Source organism: Leucopleurus acutus (assembly GCF_964270905.1).
Source record: "Leucopleurus acutus genome assembly, chromosome: 12".
Lineage (NCBI taxonomy): Eukaryota > Metazoa > Chordata > Mammalia > Artiodactyla > Delphinidae > Leucopleurus > Leucopleurus acutus.
In genome coordinates this window covers 24,736,852-24,751,476 of record NC_139154.1, presented here as the reverse complement: position 1 = coordinate 24,751,476, position 14,625 = coordinate 24,736,852, and the positions used below count along the sequence as shown (strand labels likewise).

Sequence of the window (14,625 nt, the reverse complement as noted above, 5' to 3'; positions counted from 1 at the left end):
TACATAAAGGCATGTCCCCTCTTAAGTATAAATCATCATTTTATTGAAAAGACCGTATATGGTATGTGGATATATCTTTCTCTGAATAAATCTAATATATAAGGATAGAGAATATAAACAAGATAAATCCAGGGATGAAGACACATTTTACAAAAGATTTTAAAGGATTCTCTTCTGGGTTTGTTGTAGTGAATTAAATATCCTAAAATGTATTCAAAATAGAATTGGATTTCCCAGGAAAATCTATCGCAGGTACATTGCAGGGCACGTTTCTTACATAAAGAGGGGCTCCCTGGACTCTTCTTCCAGGGGGTGGATTGAGCTGGCAGTCGGGATCAAAGGGCATCGCATCTTTCAGGAACACTTTGAACTTGTCAGAGAAGACGTTACATTGGGCTGGTCCGTGCCCTTGGACGTGGTGGTTTCGTAAACGTGCAGACTTGTCCAGAAGGCTGCGGTCGGCGCTCATGGCCCCGCCTGCGTCTGAGCCTCCCCCACGGGGCTGGGTCTGCGAACCAGGCCGCCGTTCCTAAAAACACAGACCGCAGAGCAGAAAGACAGGAAACTCAGAAACCGTCTAGTCCAGGGCCTTGAGGGTGTGGTTTTGTTTCATTTTCTGGCATCAGAATGCTTAAAATTAAATGCCTAGGATGCGTATCATACCTTAGTTAACAAAGTGTTCAGCAACCGGCTGAAGGACGTCAAATGTCCAGTGAGCGGGGTTCACCCCAAGGGGCTGATTAAGCCCATGGGCTGGAACCCCCAGTGTAGGCCTGTTTCTGGTGCCCCCTCCCCGCTGGCCGTGCGCTGAGCCTGGGCGTGGCCTGGGCCTAGTGACCACTCTGGTCTGAATGTTAAGGGTCTGGCGGGACCGTTGAGGGCAGTTACCAGGCAGGCATCCCCCGTCCCCAAACCTGTGTGGCCTCCCTCTGCCGCCACCCAGCGTGAACGGACACTTCCCGCACCTTCGGGCATCTTGCTCAAGCTGAGCTCTGCCTGTTGTAATGGCCTCGGTCTCATCCCCAGGCGGGGAGCGGACCCCACGAAGGTATGTTTATGAGAGGCCGGGGGGAATCGTGTGGTTCAGCCTTCGGGGCTGCGTGACCCCCTTACTTTAGGGATGGCATGTCCTTCTCCTGGGGGCCTGCCGTCTCTGGGGGCTTCCTGCTCTGTGTGTCCTGCTCCCTGCAGGCGAACGTGTCCTGGGCGCCTCCCTCAGGGCAGGCCTGGCACAGCGGAGAGGGTGTGAACGAGTTTGAGAGCCGGGGCTCCTGGGAAGCACGCGTCAGCGCACCTGACAGTCGGGAGGAGCTGCCCGTCCCCTGAGGCCCCGGACCCAGGTGGACAGGTCACACAGCCAGGTCCCTCTGTGCTGCAGTTCACGTGTGCAGAGCCCAGCGTTCCTGGGGGCGGGGGAGGGAGCAAAGCACAGCCCCCCAAGCGCCCTGCCGGCACGTGGCCTGACCGCTGTGAATGTGCTGAGCTTTTCCTCTCTTGGAATAAAGCCACCTTCACCCAGTTTGGATTTTCTCATCTTGACAAGTAAATGCAGGCGGACACTTGGGAGCTGTTTTCTAGTGAGAGCAGCATCTCTGCTCGTCCCTGCCCCACCCCCGTCGCTGAAATGCTCCCTGGTCAGTTCAGTAGAGAGCAGGGTTGGTTTATGCCCGGACCTGGAATTACAGCTCACATCTTAGGCCCAGGAGTCTGAATGCCCTTGGGAAGGCTCGATGGTGCATTGCTGGGGCTTGGCAGAAATGTGGCAGCTCCGGTTTCTGAAAGCTAACTGCGCTGGGTCCACACCTGCCAGCCACTGCATGCTGGCACACGTGGAGACCTAGCTGAGGCCGCTGGGGGCGGAGGCGGCTGGCAGCTCCAGCCACTGGGAGGCCTGGTGGGGCCCTAGGGATGCTGCAGCCCATGGCCGTCCACTCGCCTTACTTACGGTGGAGAATTTCTGTGCTAAATCAGCCCCATCAGCTACGGGTCCCTCAGGTTCCCAGCCTGCACCGGCTCCGGTACGTAGAGTCAGGAAAGAGCTGTACCGACTAGCAGGACCCCGGCAGCAGCTAAGCTGTCATCACCGGGCCTGCGCTGAGGCTGACTTGTACGTGAGCCCCGCCCGCTCCCGCTCTCCCGGTGAGGAGAGACCGAGGGCACGGCCTGGCCACTGAGCCCTGGGGCTCACAGCCCACCCCACCAGCCCTCTGACACCCGGAAATGCGCGTCTGTTGTCTGATGGGTGATGGATTGCTGTAAGAGTCCGCTGATTCAGAGTGTGATAGAAACATTTAACTTTTTATCACTGACAAAGCAGTCTGTGAAATTGATAATTAAGCAAGATAGTTTGCAGAAGGCTTTCGGGGTTTAAAAAAATATACTTTCCTTGACTACATGTTTGAAAATATGCTTTTCCCAATTACAAAAGTAAGAGATGTTTATTGTAATAAAAATAGAAACATTAAAAGTACAAGAGGGCAAGTCTGGGAAGGTCTGGAACGCCCGTTTTTGTGAACAATGTACGTCGGCATCTTCCCGGGCTGTTTAGCTGTATGTATAGCCTGTGTCAGGTGCCAGATTGCCTTTGGTTTTTCACTGAACGGATGAGTTTTCCAGCAGAACAGACTGGGGAATGTAGTAGGTACAGTGTAGCCTTTTCGGAACCCTCACCTGCCCCTCCTTTCCCAGGACAAAGTGCTCTCTTGTTTTTCTTCAAATCAGCGATTAAACATTCACTAACATTTAAATCTCCGTTGAGTGATAAATTTATACAAAATATTACGTAAAAGAGATGCATAGCACGGTCCTAGTTAAGGAAGTAGAATTTATTTACTGGGGAAAATGTGCACCCATCATTAACCCCTTGCGCTGTTTAACTGTCTCTCAGGTTTCTGCAGCACGTTTCATGCTGTGGGCCTCAAGGTGGTGGGAATCGGGGCTCATGTGAGTTTGGTGTAACTTGCAGCCTCCAGATTTGATTACAGAGAACAGAGCATCTCATCAGGACGGAAAAGCACCTGTGTCTGGAAGGAAGAGCAGAGGTACCTGTGGGGCACCGGGCTCACCCTCTTCTGTGTTGCAGGAAGGCGTGGAGGTGCGCGTGGCCAGGATCTTCAACACTTTTGGACCCCGAATGCACATGAACGACGGCCGGGTGGTCAGCAACTTCATCCTGCAGGCGCTGCAGGGGGAGCCGCTCACGGTGGGTGGCGGGTGGGCGTGGGGGGGGCTGCCCTGAAGTCAGAAGTCCCCGCTGCCCTTGGAGGGACGGAGGGAGGGGACGGTGCATGGAGGGAACACATGGGAGCCGTGACCCTGCACGGGGCTCAGGTCACCCTGCTCCCGGAGCTGCAGACACTCTGGTGCCTCGGGCTCAGGGCCTGCCTGCAGAGGCCTCTCCCGCCGTGCTCTTGGCCCATGACTGTGCCCAGGGGCGTCTCTGTCCACAGGGCGCCTCAGGGTGCCCATGGGTGAGGCCCCGGGCCTGGTGGAGGGCCTGGCGCAGCCGGACCCTGGGGTTGTCAGGGCTGAGGTCAGGCTACGCCCCTGGTGGTTGAAGGCTCCCGTGCAGTCCGCGGTTCCGGGACCCTCCGTGTGGTCTCCCCGCAGGTGTACGGATCCGGGTCGCAGACAAGGGCCTTCCAGTACGTCAGGTAAGACCCCCAGGTGGGCGAGGGCCGTCCAGTCCCATCTGGGTCATGTGTTCGTTTTGCTGTTTTCATTCCGGTGAAGCAGTTGGGTTGACAGTTAGTTCTGCTCATCCCGTGGGCGCCCCCCCATCCCAGTTCTCTGCCAATAGAGGTCGGATGTGCTGGTCTCCTGCTGCCACCTAGTGTCGTGTTGGCCAACCTGCCGGCCCCGAGGGTCACCCAGGGCCTACAGTTCAGGCCAGTGAGGTGACGGCCTCAGGCTTGCAGCACACCTGCAGATGCCGAAATCAGACCCTTTAGATGTGCCTTCTGGGGTGGACAAGGTTGTCATCATTAAGAAGGTCAGGTGGCCTAATGCTGACAGATTTTGTGCCCAAACTAAATGTAGATAAAGATACTTTAAGAACTTGGTTGAACGGTCTCACATGGTCACATTTACTGATTTCTTGGTAGCTCTCCTCAGTCTAGTCTGTCGTCGGCCAGTTCAGTTGGTGGCAAGTTTTAAAGTGCGGTTTGGGTTCTGAGAGAAGAGTTATTATGTGAGCAGTTACATCTACCAAAATACGTCCCACGTGGCACAGTGGTGAATTCTGCATAGGTCTGTGGTGTCCTGAATCACTGGAAAATCTAGTTGTGTGTTTTGGGACCGTATACTTGCACTTTTCAGTACAAATACCCTGGAGTGCCTGTCCATCAGAAAATGCTGTCCCTGGGGCCTGCGGCCACCCCAGGGATGCTGTCGGGCGAAGTGGTGGCAGGTCTTGGGGGGCTCCCACCCCACCTCGGCCCGAGCAACCACACCAAGTTTTGCCTGGTTTAAAAGAAAAAAAATCAAACACAACCACTGTAGATTTTTTTTTTTCCTGCAAGTGTTTGTGGATTTTCACATTTAGTCCAAAAGAAAGCTGAGTAAGTGTCTTATAATGAACAGTGGTTTTTCTCTCCCCATCGGTTAGTATCTTGCCCAGTAGGGCAAAAGCCTGGGACCATCACGTCACTGGCCCACTTTGTTGCCCAAATAGTCTAAGAAGGGATTCAGCCAGGAGCTAGCCGGCCTGTTCTCATGTCAGAGCACTTCACTCGGGAGCCGTGCGCTGCAAGGAACAATTGCGGCCCATGTCTGTGTGGGGACCGTGCTCCTGGGATCCTGCGCTCGGGTACCATCTTCTCATCGTGACACGTGTCCACCCCGCCTGCCCTCACCCGGCCCCCGTGTGCGCACTTTCTCGAGGTGTGGGGGCGGTCTTGACGTCTTAGTCGCGTTGAATCTCCTCCAATGGCCTCATCAAGGCATCAAGGCCCCCAGCCTCCTCCAGCCGTACCACCTCGTGGAGTATTCCAGAGACTGTGCAGTGAAAGGGGCATCAGTTACAACCCGTTCTTACTATTTCAAAGGCATCAGATACAGAATTCATTTAAAGTAGCCTCTCAGGTGCTTGTTTTTTGCTGGTGATTAAAATCCTTTAGTGATGCACAGGCTGCATTCCAGCCCCGCCAGGACGTGCCTCGCTGGCCGGCCTGCACGGTCCACGCGCCCCGTCACCAGCCCAGATGCCAGGGTGCAGCCTGGAAGGGACCTCAGTGGAGTCACTAGAAGTGGTGTTGGGGGCCCTTCGGGCAAGCCCTCTCTCCGTGAGGCCGCGCCGTCTGCTGGTCTCACATCTCGAGGTAGTGGGCTCTGGCGTGCTGAGGCTCCCCGACGTCTCCAGACTCGGGGAAGGCGCTTTCCCGGCTTTCGCTCTCCACCGTTCGAGGCTTGGCCCAGACAGGTAACTTGCCAGCGCTGGGCTGCTTTAAACAAGCTACTTTGTAGAAACTGAGGCTCTTTTACTTCACAGTTAAAAATGCACAGTGCTCGGATCTGTACTTCCTGAACTAAATTACCCACTTCCAAAATCCACGGCTGCCCTGCAGTAGCGCTGCACCGTTTCTGGGTGACCGTTGCGGTCTCTGGGTGGTGTGTGCGCTGACATCCTGGCATAACCGTGCTTGGTGCTCTCGTGGCCAGGTTACCTCCTCACCCCATCACGGAGGCATGCTGTGTTGTCTTAAAAAGTCACTTTGTCAAAATGACACTTTTAAAGAGCTTCAGGTTAAATGGATGTGATCTGTGCACTTTTGGCCTTAAAAGTTGCCAGTTTTTTTGCATAAAAGATGCATGCCCCCCGCCCCCCGCCCAGGATGATTACATAAGTGTCCGTCACCTTCCAGCTTAATATGGACCCCTCCCCCCATTAAAAATGTTTGTGGATGCTACTGAATGGCACATTTTAACGTCTTTTCCAAATATGCAGAGACGTGTGCTGTCAGAGGACGTGTTGGGATGTGGTCGTTAACGGCCATAGTGATGAAGGGATTTTTGCCAGTTTCTAGAAGCAGGGAATCATCTCAAGTCAGCGGTTCTTTGCATCTGTGCTTGATCCGTGAGAGCAGAGCGGACTTTAGGCGTGTTCCTATAAAATGCCCATTGGTTGTAAGCAAAAACCCAGAAAATCATTTGTTTGCTAAATAACCCCCCCCCCCACCCCCAGATTGTTTCTCAGTGAAAAGGAAAGCAAAACCTGAGGTTTTCTTTTGGAAGTTTGGCACAGTAACCTGCTCCTTGCTGGTTACGGTGGAGGGAGGGGAGAGGGTTCCAGGCGGCCGCATTTGCATCCCCGGAGCAGAAAGAACCCTCACAGCCTTGTGAGACACAGCTGGTGAAAGCGACTTATGACTTTTAGTAAAACGCTCGCGTAGCAGCCAGGTGTCATTTTTATGAAGTCACTTTTTTTGACAGAACCACCCTTTAACGCTTCTGAAAATAAGAACCAAACCTTGGTAAGCGGAAAATTTGCCTCTTGACCGTCAACCCTCACGGCCCACTCGCTCACCATCCGTCTGCAACACCCAGACGCCCCCGCCCGTCCCATCCGGGTGCGGGGGTTCCTGGGGGGAGGTGAGGGGCCGGAGGTCCAGGGAGCTGGTGTCAGCACTCAGGGCTGTCTGGCTTTCTCTGTGATTTGCCAGTAGGAGACTTACATACTGGAGTTCTTCCATTGCAGGAGACCTTATTTTTAAAAAAACCATCTGCTTTTCCATATGGGCCGACTACCTGGGTTCCCGTTAAACATGGACTTTCCTCAGAAACTTGCATAAACGCCATCTTTTTTGGGGTGTGTGCCTACTTTATTTTCATTTTTTAATTGCCGAAGGATTTCAGAAATATACAAAGTAGGGAACTCAGCCCTATCTCCTGCTCAGCCATCTGCCTCCGCCCTCCCACAGAAGGCAGAGCCCAGACGCCACATCATCCCATCTGCAAACACTGGAGCATCCTCTGCGCCCTCTAGGTGCAGGGTTTTATTTTGACGTCCAGTCTCCCGTGGGGGTTTTGGTTTCCTTCCGGGAGGTGGCCGGCTTGTGTCCGATGCTCGGCACCTGCGGGCCTCGGCGGGCACCTGAGCGGCCTCCCCTCTCTTCCAGCGACCTGGTGAACGGCCTTGTGGCACTCATGAACAGCAATGTCAGCAGCCCCGTCAACCTGGTGAGTCCCTCCCTCTGCCCGCTCGCTCCGCAGCAGGCGGCTTCCTGCTTGGCCCATTCGCCGGCAGCACGCTTAGGGCACGTGCCTGTCGCTTGCCCAACACTAGAGGAAGATCCACGGAATGGAACAAAACGAGTCCGCAAAGAAGTAAGATCTGGGACACGTGGCCGAGCCACGTGATTAAACTAACCCCGCTCCACCCACCGGAAGGGCCAGGTCTAGAAATCGTGAAGCCTTCAGTGGTTGGAGGTGACGTTCTGGGTGTCCTTTGTCCATCACTGAATGTGCAGTTGGGCTCGATAAGGCTTGCTTTCCGGGGCTCTAGAAGATGGAGTGGCTAAGCCAGTTTCCCTCACTGTCCCGTCTGCGAGCGCCCAGCCCCCCTTCGTGCCGCTTCCTCCCGCACTTCCTGCAGCGCAGACGCTCCCGGGAGGGAGCAGGACCGGCCTGATCTCTGATCCGGCCTCGCGCACTCTTGGTGCTGGAGGATGTGTTTCTCTGCAGAGCAGTTTGTCCTGTCTTCGGCCGGTTCTCCCTGGCAGAACGTTTTTCCTTCTGTTTAGAGGTAAAGCCTCCTCCTGTGTGTGCCCGCCCACTGTCCTGCCTTCTCCGTGGGCACCCGCACCGGCCCTCCTCCTGTGTGTGCCCGCCCACTGTCCTGCCTTCTCCGTGGGCACCCGCCCCCCCAGAGCTGGTCTATTCCCCTGTGATGTGACAGCTTCCCCAGGACTTCCCCAGTCTCCTCTGCAGCTCTTCCAGGGATCAGGTTGGGCTAGAGCCCTCGGACCCTTTTGGTCACTGTCTCCTGAATGGTTTCATTCCACCCCGTTTAAAATGCGAGGTGTCCAGTGTAGACTACCCGTCATTCTCGACGGCCCACTTCTGCCGATGGCAGCTGACCCGAGCCCAGCCCCCGCCCGCTCATTGGGGGAGCCCCTCCCCTCTCACCACCTCGGTCTCCTCGGCCACCTCCCCTCCCCTCCCTAGGAGGGGCTAAGCTCACAGGTGTGGGCGTGCCTGCTAATTTCTTGAAAGCACTTCACTTGCAAACCGTTCCTTGTACTTTTCTTCATGACCGGCAGTCTGAAGCACGCTCTGGAACGTTCATTTCTCCTGGGTTGGGCGGAGGTTCCTACCAACAGCAAAGGACGGGCCCTGGAGAGGTCACTCCCTGTGGGACCTTTGACCAATTTATGGGTCCCGGCGGCCGCAAGCACCCAGCCAGCGCTGTTTTCATGCATTTTCAAAGGAACAGGGGGTTAAACAGCATAAGCCGTGTCTCGTGAATCCTCACTTCATCTTGAGCCTTCACCGCCCTTACCTGTGTTTTCACTTCTCGCCCTTCCAAGTGTGTGTCTTAGTCAGTGGGCGCCCCAAGCAGCCACTCCCCGCTTTAGTGCCGCGTCGTTCTCGCCTCTTTGCACAGGGCCGTGCTGGAGTGTCCGACCCCTGTAGAAACCTGTCTTGTTTCAGGGGCGTGTCTGCCGGTAGCCCCGGGGTGCTCATAATTAGGCCTAGGGTCCCTTCCTGCCTCTTTTACCTTTGGTCTCAGACAAAACCAGGAGATTGGGGATGAAGAGTGTTGGGACGTACGGTTGCCAGACTTCATGGTGCGCTCCCACGGGACAAGCAGGCTCGGGGAGGGGAGGGGCCGTGGCTGCTGGAAGGTACCATGGCAGGAAGAGGAGGAGGGGCGTTCAGAGGCCCCCACAAAGTAAACCCGCCATAGAGCCACATCCTGTCTCTCGCACCGGCTGCCCAGGGCCCCCCTGCGAGCGCGTTTCGCGTCTGTTGGGACTCCGGTCCAGTCTCACGCGTCTTCATCACCGAGGGGGGGAGCACGGCGGCCCCAGGGGCAAGCAAGAGTGTCCTGGGAGAGCTGAGCTCGCAGAACCAGGCTTTCCTGTAGAGCGACACCGAGCCTACAGTACCTTTGCGTCTGGAAACCGTCCCGTGCCTGGGCCAGGGGACATAGCGCCCTGATGCCGCTACACAGGCGGGCGTCTGCTGACCCTGCCCCCGCCCCCCGGCGTCGGGGACGGCGCGCATGTGGTGCGGGAGGGCGTGGAGTCGCCGTTGCGTTTACACCTCTAACCAGAGACCTTTCTTCCTTAGGGGAACCCGGAAGAACATACGATCCTGGAATTTGCTCAGCTAATTAAAAACCTCGTTGGTAAGTAGGACAGCAGCCTTCCTACGTGTGACCGGCTGCGCTTACCCTGTCGGTTAATAACGCCTCGCCTGGACGGTGGGTAATTAAGACACGCTAATCGAATTGGATGAAAAGCAGAACTTGATCAGGAGGGCCTCACCGTTTTGGGATTCTAAGTGACGGAAAGATGAAGGGGTCCGGGGAGGGGCCCAGCTTTGTTCACCCTTGTGACAAGGTCTGGGTGGAGCAGAAATGGTACGTCTGACCTCTGTGCTCGAGACGTGATTGGGGTCGGCAGTTCTGCCCAGGTGACCACTGTCTGTTTCCGGACGCCAGCTGGGCCGAGCACAGGATTTCAGGGAGCGGGAGAGCGACACTGGGGCTTGTGTGATTGTGGTGGAATCCGGTGGCGAGTTTTAGGTCCCATGTGCAGTTCTGGCCAACCTGGCCACGGGGTGTTGCAGGCAGTGTGGACACTGGGCGTGGCCCCCGGGGGGGCGTGCTCTTAAGCCATGAGAAGTCTGCGTCTTCAGCCAGCTGTGGGCTGCCGGTGTCTACGGGCTGTGCCCTTGGTCACAGGGTCAGGTTCCTGGGGCTCGGGTTGGGGGGTGTCTGCTTCCCAGGTTTGATCAAGAAATCAGTGTCCAGCACAACCAGATTGGAGTGGGGGTGGCTAGGCCAGGCGAGTGTGATGGGGGCCTGTCTAGACCCTGTACTTAGCAGGCTGGATTCTCTGCAGTTGTCCTTCCTGGTACTGTCCAGCCCGGACAGTCGGACAGGACAGGGGATGGTCCTCCTGAGATGAAAACCACAGCATCTTCGTCCCCATCAGGCACTTGTTAGAAATGCAGAGTCACACACCCTGCCCGCGTCTCCCGGGTCAGAATCCGCGTTTGGCGACTCCTCAGGCGCTCGTGCTCACGTTGAGGTTGGGAAGCTTGTCCGGAGCCTGGGTGGATGGCTGTGTAACACATCGACCCAGACCCCTGGCTTCAGGCGGCAGCTGTTTTATTCGCTCCCGATTCTGTGACCAGGGCTGGGGGCTCCCTCTGCAGGCCTGGCCAGTGCTTACTGCGCTGGCTTCCGTCTGTTGGTCCTAGGAAGCTGGAGCAGCCGGGCTTCTGTCCTTCTGCTTGAGGTTTGTCCAGCAGGGTGGCTCTGGCAGGACGTAGGTGGCAGGGCCTCGTAAGGTGTCAGGCTGGGCTGGCCGACGGTCACTCCCTGGCACTCTGCCCGTTAGACGGGCTGAAGGGAGCCTGGCTGCAGGTGAGGGACTCCTGCAGGGCATCAGGGTCACAGCCCCCCTGGTGGCAGTGGGCACGCGGCTGTGCTGCTGAGGGGGATGGTGTGCGTTGGGCCTGCCCTCTCCTTCCCCTTGGGGTGGCGCAGGCTGGTGTCCTGCCCTTGCCAAGTGCTGTGTGGCCAGCAGCACATTCCCGGGGTGGGGGGGCGGCGACGTGACTTGGGACACAGCCCTCCATCTGTACCTGTATACCTGCACTGGTGGGCCAGCAGCAACGTCCCGGGGGGTGGGGGGAGGGGCAAGGTGACTTGGGACACAGCCCTGCACCTGTATACCTGCACTGGTGGGCCAGCAGCACATTCCCGGGGGGGTGGGGGGGGGCGAAGTGACTTGGGACACAGCCCTGCATCTGTACCTGTGTACCTGCGCTGGTGGGCCAGCAGTCCAGGGCGGGGGAGCAAGGTGACTTAGGACACAGCCTTCCATCTGCACCTGTGTACCTGCGCTGGTGGGCGAGCAGAACCGTCCCCGGGGGTGGGGGAGCGAGGTGACTTGGCACACAGCACTCCATCTGCACCTGTACACCTGTGCTGGTGGGCCAGCAGCACCGTCCCGGGGGTGGGGGCAAGATGACTTCGGACACAGCACTCCATGTGTACCTGCGCTGGTGGGCCAGCAGCACATTCCCCGGCAGGGGGAGGTGACTTGGGACACAGCGCTCCATCTGCACCTGTATCCCTGCGCTGGTGGGCCAGCAGAACCGTGCCGGGGCGGGGGTCGAGGTGACTTGGCACACAGCCCTCCACCTGCACCTGTGTACCTGCGCTGGTGGGCCAGCTGTCTCCGGGGGTGGGTGGGGGGGGGGCAAGGTGACTTGGGCCACAGCACTGAATCTGCACTTGTATACCTGCGCTGGTGGGCCAGCAGTACATTCCCCGGGGGGGCGGGGGGCGACATGACTTGGGACACAGCACTCCATCTGCACCTGTGTACCTGCGCGGGTGGGCCAGCAGCACATTCCCTGGGGGGGCCGGGGAGGTGACTTGGGACACAGCACTCCATCTGCACCTGTATCCCTGTGCGGGTGGGCCAGCAGCACCATCCCCAGGGTGGGGGGAGGTGACTTAGGACACAGCACTCCATCTGCGCTGGTGGGCCTTGCCTTCGATATATGTGGAGAGTCGCATCCCAGTGGTTCCTGATTCTCACCTTTTTTCAACAACACAGGCAGCGGGAGTGAAATTCAGTTTCTCTCTGAAGCCCAGGATGACCCCCAGAAAAGGAAACCAGACATCAAGAAAGCAAAGCTGATGCTGGGGTGGGAGCCAGTGGTAAGTGGGGGGGTGGTTCCATCCCTGCACTATGTTCCCTGGGGGTGCTGCCACGTGGGGTGGCCTGGGGATCTGGGTGGCCCCAGCAGTGTTCTCTCCAGGCCCACATGGTGCTTGTAGCCTGTGTCCCTTGTTCTCTGTTAACAGGGAATGGCTTGGCCCCAGGTAGCCCTGCCTTGCCTGTTCACTCAGCCAGGGTGTCATGGCCGTGCAGGGCCGGCCACGATGCCCATGATGTGGGCGAGCTCATCCACCCCAGTTCCTACGCAGGTGGAGCAGGGTCGGAGTGTGAGAGGCTGAAGGGGGTAACGGTGGGCCTGCCCTCCTTTCTGTTGCCCTTGGAGTCCATCAGGCTAGTTGGTGTGGCCTCGCCAGGCTCGGGCTGCCTGTCCCCCAGGCTGACGGTTCCTCCTCCCCCCCACCCCCGAGGCTGGGCGTGGCTGGTGCATTCCTTTCCTACAGGTCTCAGTCTAGAGGTCATGTCCGCAGAGAGGACATGGGCAGCTGATTCGGTTTCCGTTTCCTGTTTGCTGCAGGGCAGCTCTAAATTATGAGGGTCCCCAGGGGTGAAAGTACAGAGAGTAAGTGTCACCCAGAGAATCAGGCATGGATGCTTCCACGCATCTTCCTCCTCTGAGAGGAAGGGCGCATGTGGGCATTATTTTCAGGGTGCCTTTTGTGACTGATTCAAACTGGAACAGAGTCCCAACCTGCAGGAGGAAGTGTGGGTCTCTGAGGCTGCAGCTCCTTCAAGTGCAGCCTGTCAGGGTGCACAGCACAGGCGCAGACAGCCTCGGGGGACCCGGCCGCGCCCCTCATTCTCGCTCTCTCTTTAAATAGGTCCCGCTGGAGGAAGGGTTAAACAAAGCAATTCACTACTTCCGGAAAGAACTCGAGTACCAGGCGAATAATCAGTACATCCCCAAACCAAAGCCTGCAAGAATAAAAAAAGGACGGACGCGCCATACCTGAAAACCTCGCCTTTCGGGACGGGAGATGCCCTGTTTCACACTTGAGGAGATGTATTTTTCTTTTTTTTAAAGAGAGACTTAAACAGGTATCATGAAGAACAAACTGGAATTCATTCTGAAGCTTGCTTTAAGAAATGGATGTGCCTAAAAACTCCCCTAAAAAACTGCAGATTTTGCCTTGCACTTTTTAAATCTGTCTTTTTATGTAAAATAGCATTGATGCATCTCTGCGTATTTTCAAATTTTTTACCTTGCCGTGAGAGCCTATGTCGTGACTGTCATCGACAGTTTTATTTACTGGTTTCTTTGTGAAGCTGAAAAGGAACATTAAATGGGGTGATTAAACGCCGATTTATTTATAAAGTGGGTACTAATAAACGAGACGTTATACTATGCACAGAGAAGAAAAAGCAGCCCAGCAGTATTGTCAGGTAGGTGGGGGGCGCACCGCATTAATTCTCGGGCAGATAAAATTCTGTTTGAGGGCTTTATGTTTCTTCTAATTCAGAATTTTTCCAAGGTCTAGTTTTTAGTTGCAGACTTGACTTTGAAATGTTTCTGTTGGTTATCACAATGCAGGATATTTGAAATCAATCACTACTGTGTTGTGCTGCACCTGGTGGGGTTGGGAAGTTAACATATTCTTGGTTAACAGTGGTTAAATATGCTATTTTAATAAAATATTGAAACTCTCAGTTTTAAAGGTTGGCTTTCTGCTTTGCATGGTGCATCACCGGATGGCTAAGAAAAATATTAGAGAATTGTAAAGACATTTCTGTTAACTATCCAGGTTGGTGTAATATGTAACTTGATGAGTGGATAGTGGAAACATTTCTGTGCTGCTGGGGCTGAATCTGTGCAAACGGTGTTCACTGCAGTGTGGAGAGATTTTCAGGTCTCACCCAGGGTTAGAATCATTGTGTGTCCTTCCCTGGAAGCACGGAGCAGATGGAGAAAAGGAAGTGTCATTAGTGACCTGTGGAGTAGAAACTGAGAGCTTTCATTTCCACTAAGAATTCTTTCAAGGTTTAGTGGTAGGGCTTACTGGTAGGGTTTTGGGGGTTTTTTTGCGGTACGTGGGCCTCTCACTGTTGTGGTCTCTCCCATTACGGAGCACAGGCTCCAGACGCGCAGGCTCAGCAACCATGGCTCACAGGCCCAGCCGCTCCACGGCATGTGGGATCTTCCCGGACCGGGGCACGAACCCATGTCCCCTGCATCGGCAGGCGGACTCTCAACCACTGTGCCACCAGGGAAGCCCACTGGTAGGGTTTTTTAATTCCTTTTATAACAAATGGAAGAACACATAGGAAGTTAAAGCTACACGTTTTCGAGTCAGTTGGCTCCATGGGGTAGTGACAAATGCTGCAAGGACACCAAGGGGATGAAAGCATCAAGCAAGGGCGCTGTGCTCGTTTCCATACGAACCAGGGTGAACTAGGCTTGCCTGTCTGTCCTTCCAAATCTCCTAGGGATATCTGTTTTTTAATTGGACATATTTTTCCAATCAGAATTTCTGGGGTCAGACCAAGGAAGCTGTGGTTTTATTTTATTTGTTGTGCTAAGGTCCCCAAAAGATTCTGGAACTGAAGGTCAATGCTAGAGTGGGCATGGTGTGAGAAGGAGAGGACTCAGGATGCCTTCTTATATTGTCATTATTTGGGCCTGAACTAAGTGACACCATTTACTGAGAGGGGGTGAACGGAAACTTGTTTGGGAACCACTAACAGTGACATCCAGGCACTGAGGAAA

The 14,625-nt window shown here is 55.6% G+C and overlaps 1 protein-coding gene across 4 annotated transcripts in view; it reads left to right on the top strand.

Annotated features, from left to right (window-relative positions):
- The window catches only part of UXS1 (UDP-glucuronate decarboxylase 1), a gene marked incomplete at its 5' end in the record, with an annotated part of 74,663 nt that extends 61,102 nt beyond the window's left edge, over positions 1-13,561 (top strand). For all 4 annotated transcript variants that reach the window (XM_082852117.1, XM_082852116.1, XM_082852119.1 and 1 more), the window contains 6 exons: positions 3,083-3,202; positions 3,610-3,653; positions 7,116-7,176; positions 9,292-9,349; positions 11,799-11,902; positions 12,743-13,561. In XM_082852117.1, coding sequence (XP_082708243.1) covers positions 3,083-3,202; positions 3,610-3,653; positions 7,116-7,176; positions 9,292-9,349; positions 11,799-11,902; positions 12,743-12,874 — 519 coding nt within the window. In that variant the 3' untranslated portion in view covers positions 12,875-13,561. The remainder of the gene's footprint in view (positions 1-3,082; positions 3,203-3,609; positions 3,654-7,115; positions 7,177-9,291; positions 9,350-11,798; positions 11,903-12,742) is intronic.
- Positions 13,562-14,625: the final 1,064 nt, after the last annotated feature.